We start from the raw sequence: 14,903 nt of genomic DNA, 5'->3' as shown, positions 1-14,903 counted from the left end.
GTGGAGGGAGTCCGGATCCCACCCGGGGGCCGGGGCGGGCGCGAAGGCCGGGGGCCGAGGGCAGCTGGCGGTCTGCAGGGGACCCGGCCGGCCTGACGTCAGGCCCGGGGACGCCGGAGGGGTCGGCCTCACGGCCCCCGCCACGCACTCGCCCGCTGTATGTACCCCGGTCCTCTCCAGACCAAGCACTAGGCCATCGCAGTCCGCTAGCCCGGCTGGAAGCAAAAGTGAGACGCGGAGAGGGCCGAGCCTGCTTTCCACGCTGGCAGCCGGGCTTCAGAGCCAAGCTCGCGCTCAGCGCGCGGAAGTGCGCAGGCCCCGCCCCCGCCGCGCGGCCCCGCCCCCGGCCCCGCCCCGCCCTCCAACCCAGTCTCTCGTCCCCGCGGCCATGGCCACTCCGAGCAGCCCGTTCCCTCCTGCCCCGCCCCCGGGCCCGCCCCGCCCAGCAGGCCTCGCGCGGCCCGGCCCGTCCACAGCGAGGGCTCCTCTCGGAGCCCCGCCCCGCGCCCCGCCCCCGCGGTGACGAGCCCGCGGCGGCCACGCGGCGTCGCGCGCACGCCTGGGAGGGGCGGGCCGCGCGTCTTCCCAGGCGGCGGCTCGGCGGCCGCGGCCCGGACAAGATGGACCTCCCGGCGCTGCTCGCCGCCCCGACCGCGCGCGGAGACCAACATGGCGGCGGCGCCCCGGGCCGGCCTCGCCGGGGCGCGGGGCCGCCCCTCAGCGCGAGCCCCGCGCGCCGTCGCCTGCTGCTCCTGGGCGACCCGGAAGATGGCGGGCCCGAGCCGGGGCGCGGGGGCCCCCCCGGGCCGCGGCGTGAAGAGGGCGTCGCGCCCGGCGCGCCGGCCCCGGAGGACGGCGGCGACTCCTTCGTGGTGCTGCTGGAGGTGGCGCGCGGGCCCGCCGAGGCCCCCGGGCGGCGGGAGCCCGGGCCCGGCCCCGGCGCGAGCCCCGCGGGCCTCCCCGCGCCCGCGCCCCGCGGCCCGGCCGCCGCCCCCGGCGCGGCCCTGGCGGGCGCCGTCGCCCTGCACGACCGGGACCTGCTGGTGCGCTTCGACCGCGGCGTGCTCACGCTGGCCGCCGCGCCGCCGCCCGCGCGCAGCCCGCGCGCCCCGCCGCGCCCCGCCGCCGCCGGCCCCGCCGCCGCCGCCGCCCGCCGCGGGCCCGGGGCGCCCGGCTACCGCTGCCCCGAGCCGCAGTGCGCGCTGGCCTTCGCCCGGAAGCACCAGCTGCAGGTGCACCTGCTGACGCACGGCGGGCTGCGCGGCCGGCGGCCCTTCAAGTGCCCGCTGGACGGCTGCGGCTGGGCCTTCACCACCTCGTACAAGCTCAAGCGCCACCTGCAGTCGCACGACAAGCTGCGGCCCTTCGGCTGCCCGGCGGGCGGCTGCGGCAAGAAGTTCACCACGGTCTACAACCTGAAGGCGCACATGAGGGGCCACGAGCAGGAGAGCCTGTTCAAGTGCGAGGTGTGCGCCGAGCGCTTCCCCACGCACGCCAAGCTCAGCTCGCACCAGCGCAGCCACTTCGAGCCCGAGCGCCCCTACAAGTGTGACTTTCCGGGTAACGCGGGGGGCGGGCCCGGGGCGGGCGGGGGGGACCCGGCGCCCCGCGCGGCGAGCTCACGTTCGTGGACCTCGAGTCGTGTCGTGAGTCGGCGTGGACGTACTCGGCGGCCGCGCGTTGGTGGGGTCCACGCTCGGCCTCGCAGGCCCCTGACGACCCGGGGCGCGGGGCACCCGATGGTCAGGAGCCCTTTCCGCCTCGCTCTGGTCGGCTTCGTAGTTTCCAGGAGTTTTTAAGCCGTACCCTTGTCTAGAGCTTAAACCTCTTTTTCGTCTCACAGATGGAGATTCGAGGCTAGATTAGTGTGGATAAAGTAACCCACTGCCCGGTGGGTTTTTGTCGGCCGAGTTGAGTAGGCTGTTGGGGTGGGGGTTGAGAGCCCCACCCAGCGTGGCCCCACGCCCCGGCGTCGGCACTCAGAAGGCCGAGTTCCCTCTGAGACTGGCAAGGCAGGAGAGTCCAGAGGAGGCAGCGGAGGACGGGCCGGGAGGAGTGGGGTGGGGGCCACCGTGGATTGGCTAGAGGACCTTCGCTCATTAAAACGCACCTGAGTGCCTACAGCATGTCATACAAGCCTCTCCTAATAATGTGAGTCATCAGGTGCTCAAACACAGCATTTTGAGAGTAACTCGAAAAACATCAACAGATTCTAATATTTTCTTCTCCCTTGTGGGTGGATTGTGTGGCTCTGGAGAGCACTGGCCTCTGCCTGCAGGCCTTTTCTAGTCAGCTTGTGAGTCTGGTAGGAAGAGTATCGTCTTCTCTGGCAAAGTGGAGGATCCAGTCATGAGGTGTGTTAGCCACTGGTGCAGCTGGTAGAGAAGCTGGAGAGGAGCAGGTGATGCAGTAAATGGCCCAGCTTGAGTTTTTGGACAGCCTGAGCCAGGGAGTAGCAGTGGGATGGGTGGTGGACTTACAGGTAGAAGAAATCACAGAGGTAGGGTGAGAAGGCCTGGGTACCTGGGGGAAGGGGTGTTAAGGCTAGGAGTGTGGTTGTTCAGTTCACATGACCAATTGTGTAAACACACAAAGGCCCAAAATAGGAAAGGGGTAGGGAGGGCAGATTGAAGCCAGAGAGGATAACTTTAGTGATTTAGAAAAATCACCATTTCTCCACAGAATGCTGTCCTCCCTCCAGGGGGAGAGTAGGTTCTTTGCAGTGCTGTGCACTGTATTTCTGCATGGTGGTTCATGGGCCCCCTGATAACATGGAAGGCTCCTTTCAGCCTGATTTTCCACATTGCCTGAGCACTGATTGTCGTCATCAAAGGAGAAGTGTTAGTATGGACAACCAGCTGGAGTATAGGTGACCCAGTAGGAGCTGAGTTTGGAGGTGAAGGAAATGCTAGGTGGGTGACGATGACAGACCTGAGGAAACAGAAGCCAGCTGGGTAGGATGTGAGGCAGTCCATTTCTGAGGCTGTCGGAGGAGATTGAAGTGTAGGGAATGCAGCATCACTCAAAAGGTTAGGATGCTTCGCGCCTGTTTACAGCTGAACTGTACCAGACAAAATTTTGTTCTTGTAGTATTTTATTTCCCTCCTGGGGTTTTCTTGGTTTTCACAAACAGCATTGACATTTACTTTATGAAAAATCCACTTAACGTGTGTGAGGCCAGCCAAGCGGATGGCTGAGACTGGGGCAACGCTTGGCCCCATGCTCCCTCCCGAGTTAGTCACCTTGCAAGGGGTGGCCTGTGTGCACCCCAGGCCTCACAGCCGTTCCCGCTTGGCTATTACAGAGACCTTTTAGAGAGGACTCATGTCCTGGGTTGTGACTAGCATTGACTGCTTTGATTTTTGTCTTCCGGTGAGCAGAGTTTGTGCTTCCTCCATTCAGGCTGTGAGAAGACGTTCATCACAGTGAGTGCCCTGTTCTCCCATAACCGAGCTCACTTCAGGGAACAAGAGCTCTTTTCCTGCTCCTTCCCCGGATGCAGCAAACAGTATGACAAGGCCTGTAGACTGAAAATTCACCTAAGAAGCCATACAGGTAGAACCCTGGAAAACAGAATCCTTTGGAGCCACGATTTGTCTCTAGGAGCTGTTGCAGTTATACTTATTCTCTGTTATTTTTGTTTTTTCTCAAGGTGAAAGACCGTTTGTCTGTGATTCGGACAGTTGTGGTTGGACCTTCACTAGCATGTCCAAACTTCTAAGGCACAAGAGGTAATCCTTACATTTTGGTATGTATTATCAGCTTTGAAAGTTAATGAGTTGTTAGTAGTAGAAACCTATTCGATTTTTTTGTTTTTAGATTATTATAAAGAAACACAGTGTAGATTCTTAGAAAACTGGAAAATTATAAGAAGAAAATTGCTAGAATCTTCTCACTTAAAGACGTTGGAGTTTTTTTTGTTTGTTTTTTGGTCAGTCGTGGGGCATGAACTCTTGGCCTAGGCACTGTCCCTCAGCTCTTCAGCTTAAGGCTAGCACTCTACCACTTGAGCCACAGTGCCACTTCCAACTTTTTCTGCTTATGTGATACTGAGGAATTGAACCCAGGGCCTCATGCATACTGGGCAAGCACTCTACCACTGAGCCACCTTTCCAGCCCCAAGATATTGTTTTTATCTGTTTTTTGTAATCTACTATTGTGGGGTTTTACAAGTGTTTTTGTTGTTGTTGTTTTGCCAGTGCTGGGGTTTAAATTCTCAGGACCTGGGCACTGTTCCTGAGCTTTGCACTCTACCCCTTGAGCCACAATGACACTTTTGGCTTTTTCTGTTTTGTTTTGTTTTTTTTTTTTTTTTCAATTCTGAGGAATCCAACCCATGACTTCATGCATGCTAGGCAAGCACTCTACCACCAAGCCACATTCCCAGACCTGTTTTTTGGTTCTTTTTTGGGGGGTGGGGTAGGGTGGGGTGGGTTTTTTTTGGTTGCTATTTTTTTTTTGAGTTGGCATACTTTACATACAGTTCTAGTTTATTTTTTTCTCTCATATGTCATAGAATAAGCTTTCTCAAGTCACTGCAAACTTTCAGTGACAGCCTTGGGCCTCCACTGCATGCACATCTCAGCTCACCCCACACCTCTGACACTACATTTAGTTTTCTCCCTATTCTGCCATGGAACAGAGGTGGCCGGTCTGGGTGCTTCATACCATAGGGGTGCTATGGAAAAGACAGTCTTTCCAGGTTGGCTTAAGAAGGCCCTTTTGGCATTGCCGCTGACGCTCTGTGTGCCCTTCTTGGAGTCCTCTGGCTTGGAAAGCCTGTTATAGGGAAACAATAGGAATAGCCTCATCAGTGCATTCGAGACATGCTCTTCCTAAGTTGAAGCCGCACTAATTATTCTGTGTCTCATTATGGATCCACTGAATCATTAAAGTAGAATTTCTAATTATGAGATGGCTAAATTACCAACCTCATATGGACTGAAGATCAAATAAAATTTTTTCCAAAACTGATCATATTTTAAATGGAAAGCACTTATAATTTTATATGTTTTGCAGAACATTAAGCGAAGAATCACCTCAGGCCCCGTGAGCTGTGTGAGTAATCACTGCCCCTTTGTTTTTATTCCTGGCAGGAAACATGACGATGACCGCAGGTTTACCTGCCCCGTCGAGGGCTGTGGCAAGTCCTTCACCAGAGCAGAACACCTGAAAGGCCACAGCATCACCCACCTGGGCACAAAGCCATTTGAGTGTCCTGTAAAAGGTAGGGTTTAAATGCCACAGTGAGCTATGCACTAAGCACCACCTACACTCACGCTAGAATTTATGTTGTTTCAAGGTAACTTCAGTTACGTAAAGGTAGTATGGTTTATTTGCTGAGTGGATCAAGCATACTGTCTTAGGACCAATCTATTAGAAGGATTGCAGGTAGAGAATCCTGTTTCCTGTGGCCTATTCTCATCCCTGATTCTCCCTGTCCATGGCTCTCCTTATGTTACATGTGTAACCCGGGCTTAGGGGTTCTCAAATGTCTGACATTTAGCTTGAACTTGCTAATTAGTAGGTAGCTACTCTTGTGTCAGGTAGGTAGTGGTAAAGCCAGATTGGCTTTTTTTCCCACCTTTTTTTTAATTGTTATAATAAAGGTGATACACAGAATGGTTACAGTTACATAAGTCAGGTAATGAGTACTTTCTTTTTGGACAATGTTGCCCCTTTCCTCAGTCTCTAGATTAACTTTTTAAAGGTGGGTTGGAGTTTTTCTTTAGGATGCTGAAGGCACAGCTCATTTACCAGGCCTGCTGTGACCTGTGGGTGCCCACCCTAGCCACAGTGGTGACCTCAGCTGCCACCCAGCCCCAGTGCCTTTAACTGGAGGAGGGGATAGTAAAGATCCACATAGAGCTGAGACCAGCTCCTAGAGTTCAGCAAATGTAATACAAACAGTGGACCCAACCTGCAGTTCCTCCTCTGTCAGCCTTCCAGCTAGGGTGTGAGCAGGTGGTAAACAGGAGCATGCAGGCCATAATTGGGGCACCTAGGACTCCTGGGACTGCTCTGGGGGACAGAGCTAGCCAGGTGCTGACAGATTGTGCTGTATGCATAGACTGTGTGAGTAGATGGAATTCCTAAGGGACAGTAAAAGTCAGACAGTAACTAAACACGAGTTCTAGACTCATACTATCTGGACTCAAATCCCAAGTCTGCCACCCTACAAGGCTTCTAAGGGGCCTGGTACAAGTAGCTTGAGCTCTGTTCCTCTTTACCTTGTAGGATTGTTGTGAAGGTTCAGTTGGTAGAAAACGTGAGTACATGTCAGTTCACTGTTGTTTTGATTGTTGTTTTTTATTTGTTCCCATATTAGATGTAAGCTTAGGGCCCCACATTTGCTTGCTTAGATGGCTCTACCACTTCAGCCATACTTCAGCCAAACTTTTTGTTGGTTATTTTGGAGATGTAGTCTCTCAAATTTTTTTCTGCCTGGACTGGCCTTGAACTACAGTCCGCTAGATCTTAGTCTCCTGAGTAACTAGTATTGTAGGTGTGAGTCACCAGAGCCTGGCTTTTTTTGGAGGGGGGGCGGTGTCATGGGGCTTGAACTGTGGTCCTGGGCGCTGTCCCTCAGCTCTTCAGCTCAAGGCTAGCGCTCTACCACTGAGCAACAGCACCACTTCCATTTTCTGGTGGTTGATTGGAGATAAGAGTCTCACAGACATTCTTGCCTGGGCTGGCTTTGAACTGTGATCTTCAGATCTCAGCCTTCTGAGTAGCTAGGATTATAGGGATGAGCCACCAGTGCCCAGTGTGCCTGGCTTTTTAAGCTTAAGACAAGTTACAACGCCGGGGTAAAGTCAGACTTTGTTTCAGAAATAACTATCACATGGACACCAGAGCCAGGCCCACACTGTGTGTGAAAACAGGTAACTGGAGAGCCCTACCAATTGCCAGGCCACTCTTGCATGTAGATCCTCTGCCTGGCATGGGCCCTGACTCTTCTTCAGGCCAGGAAGAGTCCAAAAGTAGAGGATGGATTTGAGAGCTTCATGATTGGTTAGGTAAGCCAATTCCATCTGGGAAAGAGCACAGGTTGAGTTCTTAGTGGGAAATAAAGGTAAGTCTTTTTCAGCTTGAAAATAAAATTTTAACCAGGTGCTGGTGGCTCACACCTATATTCCTAGCTACTTACTAGGCAGCTGTCTGTCTACTCTTGTCTGTCTCGAGACTGGAGAAGATGTATGTGCCCATAAATGCTAGGCAATACTCTGTGTCTTCCTCCTCCTACATAATTTGGAACATTTTTTGTTTCTGTAATTTCTTTGTGATGGGTTGCAGAAGGCTGAATGTCCCATTTAGGTTTGGATGGACAGCTTAGAATACAGGTTTCAATACCCTTGTATGTGCTTAGAAAGAATGGAAAGCAAACTTGATATACAAGCTTATATCCAAATTTCAACCCAATGATGATAGCTTTTGAGATATGACTTTGCCTAGAAACTACAGAGTCTTCCAGGCTTCCATTTTGCCCATTAGAGAAATGGTCGGTGTTAGAACAAATCATGTTAAGTGAGGTAAGCCAAGCCCAGAGATACAGATGGCATGTGGTTTTCCTCATATGCAGAAGCTAGGTCTAAAATATATGGCATATAACAAATTATACAGGTCTCTAGGCATTCACACACAGTAAGGCCAAAGGGTGATACTCTTTTTTTTTTGGTCAGTCATGGGGCTTGAACTCTGAGCCTGGGCTCTGTTTCTGCGCTCTTCAGCTCAAGGCGAGCACTCTACCACTTGAACCACAGCACCACTTCCGGTTTTCTAGTGGTTAATTGGAGATAAGAGTCTCACAGACTTTTCTGCCCGGACTGGCTTTGAACTGTGATCCTCAGATCTCAGCCTCCTCTGTAGCTAGGATTACAGGCATGAGCCACTGACGCCTGGCAAAGGGTGATACTCTTGAGAGAAACACAAGGGACATTACCTTTGTGCGTCTGATAAAAATAATGCTAATGTCAAGCTGGCCGCTGGTGGCTCACGCTTGTAATCCTAGTTACTCAGGAGGCTGAGATCTGAGGATCTCGGTTCAAAGCCAGCCTGGGCAGGAAACTCTGTGAGACTCTTACCTCCAATACCACTGAAAAAACCAGAAGTGGCACTGTGGCTCAAGTGGTAGAGCACTTGCCTTGAGTTGAAGAGCTGAGGGGACAGCACCCAGACCCAGAGTTCAAGCCCCATGACCGGCCAAAAAAAAAAAAAAAAACCAACACTTACGTAAATAACTCTAGGGAATGAAAAAAATAGATTTAAAATAAAAAATAATGATCACAAATAAGAGCTGGAGCTGTGGCTTATCACTAGAGCACATCCCTGGAGAGTGTGAGACACTGAACCCTAACCCAAGAACCAACAACAACAGCAAACCCAAGACCACACTTCCCACCATGTAGATTGCAGAGAGAAGCTTAAGGTGATGTTTTCTGAGATCTTCTGTATTAAGGATAATTTTACCTTCCCATGTTGTCTTAGCCAATAGTAAAACTAGATTGTCTACCATAGTCTATGATCAAGACCCTAATGGTAAGTGATTCCTCAATTATTTATTTTTTGGTGCCAGTATTGGGGCTTGAACCAAGGGCCAAATACTCTTGCTTGGCTCTTCTGCTCACAGCTCTAGCACTTGAGCCACACTTCCATGTCTAGCATTTTGCTGGTTAATTGTAGATAAGGATCTTAAGTCTTCCTGGCTTCAAAAACCAGTCCTTAGATCTCAGCCTCTTGAGTAGCCAATATTACAGGCATGAGCCACCAGCACCTAATGGTTCCAATGGTTCCTGAATTTTTAATTATCTTTAGTTGTAAGAAATAAAATCTGTGGTCTCCTGGTGCTGGTGGCTCATGTCTGTACTTCTAGCTACTCAGGAGACTGAGATCTGAGGATCACAGTTCAAAGCTGGGCAAAAAAGTACCCGTGAGACTTTTTTTTTTGGATCTGGTCGTGGGCCTGAACTCTGGGCCTGGGGGCTGTCCCTCAGCTCTTCAGCTCAAGGCTAGTGCTCTACTACTTGAGCCACAGCGCCACTTCCGGCTTTTTTTTTCTGCTTATGTGGTGCTGAGGAATCGAACTCAGGGCCTCATTGCATGCAAGGCAAGCGTTCTACCACTGAGGCACCTTCCCAGCCTCCTCTCCCCAACCCCCGGGAGACTCTTATCTCCAATAAACTACTCAGAAAAAGCTAGAAGTGGCACTGTGGGTCAGTTGGTACAGCGCTAGCCTTGAGCACAAAGAGGCTCAGGGACAGTTCCCAGGCCCTGAGTTCAAGTCCCAGGACCAGCAATTAAAAAAAAAGTCTGCTGTGGATCACAGTGGTATAACTCCTGTGGACAACTAACTTACAGTCTAACACATGATTACCAGGAAGCTGAAGCATGTTTTTCAGGGGAGAGGGGGACAAACAAAGAAGCTGCTGTGCCCAGGGCCTAATGGGCTATTATAAGAAAATTGACTGTAAATTTAGGCCAGAATCAGAGAAGTAATGGCCTTGGCTGCCTCCAGTTTCATTTCAAATGAGGCTTTGTGATTTTCCAGGTCATGTGTGTGGATAGCTATAGCTTTATTTGACCCTGTCATAATCCTTTAAAGTATTATCCTCATTTTACAGGAAGGAAAAAGAAGTTCTGGAAAGGGTAAACAACTTGCCTCAGGCCCCACAGTTAGCAGATGGCCGAGCTGAGCTGAGCCACCTTAGCTAAGCAGCTCCCTCTGCCAGGGGTCTGCTTAGGGGTGGCACTTGGCACACACCAGGGACAAGTCCTTTCACTGCCACCTGCTTGTGAGACCTGGTCATCAGCAGGGCACTGGCAGCATGAAAGGAGTTGGTTTCTGGGATGGTTACCACTCTGAATGTGGCAGTGTTGATGGTTGGACAGTTTTGTGACATGTTTAGATGCATCTCAGGCAGTTATGAGGTCTGATGGTCACACTGAATCTTAGGCGTTGCTGCTGCATGGCCTCGCTCTCCCTGTGGGTTCATTCCTGTCCTGTGGTGTTCCTCCTGTGGATGTTTGGTGGACACCCTCGCCAGCACCAGTGCTGGGGAACGCGTCTTGTCACCCTGATCTGACTAGGAATCGTCCTTCCTCACCGCTCCCCCAGCGCCCTCAGGAGTAACACTCTTTCTCCTTTCTGTTTCAGGGTGCTGTGCTCGCTTCTCAGCTCGCAGCAGTCTGTACATTCACTCAAAGAAGCACCTGCAGGATGTGGGGGCTCCAAAAAGCCGCTGCCCTGTGTCCAGCTGCAGCAGACTCTTCACCTCTAAGCACAGCATGAAGGCACACGTGGTGCGGCAGCACAGCCCGCGCCCAGGTCTGTGCCCTCCCTGTGCCTGCGGCCGCAGGGACGTATGCATGAAGCCTGTGTGAGGGAACAAATGCTGCTCCTCCTCACCCCCCAGCGCCGGCAGCTGGCACAGCCTGCGCTTCCTTTCCTCTCATGCCACTTTCTTCTGCCCTTACTCTTCTGTCCTTCCCTCTTCTCCCTTGGAGGACATTCAGTCTTTACGTCCTGAGCCTGCCAAGCATTAGGCTCTAACCTATCTCCCACTGGGGCTAATGTCTTCCAGTGTTTCCAGCATCTTCTCTCATCTTTCTGCTTCCTACTGTCTTTCTTAGTCTTGTAGGAAGTAGATTCCAGACTGCAGTGGTCTAGTTTTTCTAGGAAGCAGGAAGCCTTCCAGCCCAGCGCCTTCCAGGCAAGGCACTGAGAACTAGAGGAGGAGGAGGAGGAAAGAAACTGCCATTGCAGTCCAGACACGTGAAAAGGGAGGGTTCTGAGCGTGAGAGGACCTGCTATTTGGCCCCCTGCGGCCTGGGACTTAGAAGCCTTGTCCACGGTCCTCTGGGCAGTAACAGTGGCCATCTGTCCCCTAGAGCACTCCAGAGACCCTGCTCTCTGGGGTATGGTTGGGTTTTGCTGTGGTAGGATCTGGCTGAGGAAGTCCTGGCCAGCTGAAAGGTTAATTTAAGCTCAAGTCTGTGGAGACCAGGTGAGTCTAACTCAGCCCTCACTATGGCCTGGAGGCATGGCGGAAGCAGAACAGCCGCCACAGGCACAGTTTCTTCCCAGTTGAGGTTCCTGAGTTGGGAACCAGTAGCTGATGGAATGAAGTATCTTGCAAAAGTGCCTCTTGCAGAGTTCTGACGTAAAGTGTCTCCTACTGCGGAGTTCTGATGTGCAGTGCCTGGTGCAGAGTTCTGATGTGAGAGTGTCTACTGTGGGGTTCTGATGTGCGGTGCCTGGTGCAGAGGTCTGATGTGAGAGTGTCTAGTGCAGAGTTCTGATGTGCAGTGCCTGGTGCAGAGGTCTGATGTTAGATGTCTGTCTAGTGAGGGGTTCTGATGTTAGAGTGTCTAGTGCGAGGTTCTGACGTTAGAGTGTCTAGTGCGGGGTTCTGATGTGAGAGTGTCTGGTGCAGAGTTCTGATGTGGCATGTCCATGTCTAGTGCGGAGTTCTGATGCTACAGTGCCTATCAGGGAGTTCTGTACGGGTGGAGCTCAGTGAAGGTTTCTGTCTGTCCTCTTCTTCATTTCAGTGACACTTGGACATCAGCCTGTCACAGTTCTCAGCAGTTGCCATTCTGCCTTGTCCTTGAAGAAGTTTCCTGGTGGTTATCGCACGTGCCTTGCCTGATGAAGTCGGTGTTGTAGTTGCTCGTGCAGGCCTCTGTCCTCGGGTCCCTCTCTCCACCTCTGCCTATGCTCTCAGATACCATGGCTCACAACATCCTTTCCTCTCCCTTGTTCTAGCCTGACCAGTACAGGAGCTGACAGGCTCAGGGCTGCTCTGATGAGTTCACTTTAAACTCTCCGGCTGTTTGTAAGCTCTCCTTTAATAACACCCTGTGCTTCCAGTCTCATGCTTACGCTGTACCTCCTCTTGGCAGCTGTCAGGGCAGTCAGGAACTCTCAACACCTGCTTACTGTGGGGTTGCACCAGGCCCTTAGGTTCAGTTCACCTTCCTGGTGGCCCTGTTCTGATGTCTGGACAAAGACCAGGTTCACAAGAGTAGGAAGGACCTGAGCCCGGACCTGAGCTGGGATCTCCTTACTCTCATGCCTGTGACCCTCAGCATTTGCTCTTGATGCTCTTAGGCCATTTGCTGGTGTCCATGTGTGTCCTCGCACATGTCAGCTCTCTAGGTGACGTTTATGGAATCAATAAGTGGCTGGCAAAAAAATTAATATAAATTGGTGACCTTGTTCACACTGAGATTGTTCTTAATTTCACAGTCAGTTGAATCCTCAAGGTAGTTTTTGAGTAAGTGATAGGTTTACAATTAGAATTTCTCAAAAATATTGCTACTTCTAAAATGCTCCATTATTTATTTATGAAATTTTTTAATGTGACAACTAAAAAAGTTCTAAATTTGTTTCTTTTTTTTTGTTTTGTCTAGAGTAGATTACAGCATGCATCTAAGTGGTTATCTGCCTTTGGAAAGTAGAAGTTGGTGGTTAGTGACAGTTGGTGTGGAAGGAGCAGAACCAGAAAGCTTCTCCTTCTGCCAAGTGCCTGTACACTTAGCATGCCACAGTTTAGCATCAAAGCTTTGTTGGACTCTGCCCTGGCTCATTGTGTTCCAATTATGTTTGCTCAGTGCTTATATCTTTCTTTCAGTTTGGGGTACTTGACACGTATGTGTCGATAAACCTCATCTAGAATGTTCATCAGTGGTTTTTTTTTCCCCTGGTACTAAGGAATTGACCAGAGCCTTGGGCCTAGATAAGTGCTCTACCCTTGAGCCATGTCTTCAGCCCTAAAACTTTTTTTTTGCCGGTCGTGGGGCTTGAACTCAGGGCGTGGGCACTGTCCCTGATCTTCTTTGTATTTAAGGCTAGCGCTCTACCATTGGAGCCACAGTACCACTTCCAGCCTTTTCTGAGTAGTTTATTGGAGATAAGTGTTTCATGGGACTTTTCTGGTGGGCTGACTTCAAACTGTGATCCTCAGATCTCAGCCTTCTAAGTAGCTAGGATTATAGGCGTGAGCCACTGTGCCACCCTAAAACTTTTTGAAGTATATTTATGTTTGTAATTCTCCCAAGGGTTTTCTGATTATTCAGAGTGGTTTATTGAGTAATAAATAATTACTTCAAAGACTCCAGCTGAAGAAGGGTTTGTTAGAACTGTTTCTGTAATCCCCTCATTTTGAGTAAGGGCCTGGCACTGCTGGGTGCTACTGGAGCAGGTGAGTCAGACTAACTCTGTGAGAAGGGAGGGAATTAGAGGATGGACCTGTGATGGGAAGGGGGCCCGTCTTCTGGGCACCTGAGAAAGCCTAAAGTCTGTGCATTTGCCTAGAACTGAAGCTTTCCACTCACCCAACCTTATTCTCCTTGATTTGCCCCGAGATGGTCCAGAGAAATCGCTGTGGGCCTGAGGATTTGAAGCGCCTAACCTGTCTTCAAGCATCCCTTTTCCTATCATCTATCAGTTAGTTGCTAGTACTGTGCAACCAGCGGGATGTTTGGGATAAACTACTAGTAGAGTCCAGAGGAAGCGGAGCCAGTGTTGACTTGAGGGGTTGCATGCTACTACCATGAGATTCAGCAGCATTTCTTAATCCTCTGAGGTCCTGAGTAACTGGAATATTCGTTCCTTTTGCAGATCTCGTACCTCAGCTGGAAGCTCCAAGTTCCCTCACGCCTAGCAGCGAGCTGAACAGCCCCAGCCAAAGTGAGCTCAGCAACATAGACCTAGCAGCTCTTTTCTCTGACACACCTGCCCAAGGGAGCAGCTCAGCAGGTGCGTCAGACGAGGCACTGAACTCTGGGATCCTGACCATTGATGTTACTTCTGTGAGCACCTCTCTGGGAGCAAGTCTTCCTACAAATAATAGTTCCTTAGGGCCCATGGACCCTCTGGTTCTGGTGGCCCACAGTGATATTCATTCAAGTCTGGACAGCCCTCTGGTTCTTGGGACAGCAGCCACAGTCCTCCAGCCAGGCAGCTTCGGTGCAGATGAGGTACAAGCCATGAGCTCAGGAGCAGTAGGCTGCTTGGTGGCTTTGCCAATGAAGAACCTAGCTCAAGACACATCCGTTTTGACCTCCACTAGTAACTTAGTACCTGTCACCACACCAGCCTCTTCAAGTACCTCCCAAGAGACTCTCAGTGTTCCAGAACTGCTGGCTCCAATCAAGATGGAGCATGACTCACTTCCTGTCCCCACGGTGGCCAGGCAACATGAAGAAAGTCAAGTGCTGCCCCTGTCTGTGCTCTCCAGCCCAGCAGAGGGGCACAGTGCTCAGAAAGACACAGCGCCCGGTGCAGGCACCGGCCTCCTCTACTTGGTATGAAGCACTCTGTTCAGTCCCCAGCTCATAGCTCACTTCTGTCACTCAGTTCTAAGGATACTGGGAACCAAACCTTTCTATGCAGACTCTCCTTACTGGTTTGCAAAAGGACAGAGCCCTGGGCTATAAGTCTGGAAATCTGGAACTGACTAATGACCTTGTGCAAATCAACCTATTTGAGCCTTAAATTCTCAGTTATTTCTAAAATAAGGGGATTTGGCTACATGTCTTTTAAGGTCCCTTTTAGTTGTGTGAATCTGTGACAATGTGTTTTTTTTTGAAAATTCTTGGTACATTTCATAATGTTGAAATGTTTTCTCTCTGTGTGCTTTACATAATGACAAGTCGTAAAAGAGGAAGAATTGCAGCATAAACTAAGGTTCAATGAAAAATTTTAAACATGCCAAAATATTTTTTTTTAGTTAGAATTAAAAAAAAGTTAAGTGATGTATGAACCCTTGATCTTGGAGAGTTATAGATGACTATTCCAAGATTGAGGCTGGACAGTTACTACAATTGTATTTATATCAGCGATACATTTAATGTAGTTTACTGATTCTTGGAGAGAGTTTTGCCTTTCCTAAGTCTGCAGT

General features: G+C 50.9%; 1 protein-coding gene across 1 annotated transcript in view; it reads left to right on the top strand.

The window, feature by feature from the left end:
- Positions 1-620: 620 nt before the first annotated feature.
- The window catches only part of Zxdc (ZXD family zinc finger C), a 33,566-nt gene continuing 19,283 nt past the window's right edge, over positions 621-14,903 (top strand). Inside the window, exons 1-6 of the mRNA XM_042679797.1 lie at positions 621-1,560; positions 3,403-3,555; positions 3,653-3,731; positions 5,097-5,227; positions 10,154-10,324; positions 13,622-14,307. Coding sequence (XP_042535731.1) covers positions 621-1,560; positions 3,403-3,555; positions 3,653-3,731; positions 5,097-5,227; positions 10,154-10,324; positions 13,622-14,307 — 2,160 coding nt within the window. The remainder of the gene's footprint in view (positions 1,561-3,402; positions 3,556-3,652; positions 3,732-5,096; positions 5,228-10,153; positions 10,325-13,621; positions 14,308-14,903) is intronic.

The sequence above is a fragment of the Dipodomys spectabilis genome, unplaced genomic scaffold (assembly GCF_019054845.1).
Source record: "Dipodomys spectabilis isolate Male_0828 unplaced genomic scaffold, ASM1905484v1 ptg000054l, whole genome shotgun sequence".
Lineage (NCBI taxonomy): Eukaryota > Metazoa > Chordata > Mammalia > Rodentia > Heteromyidae > Dipodomys > Dipodomys spectabilis.
The sequence above is the reverse complement of the archived record's forward strand: the minus strand, read 5'-3'. Positions and strand labels throughout refer to the sequence as shown.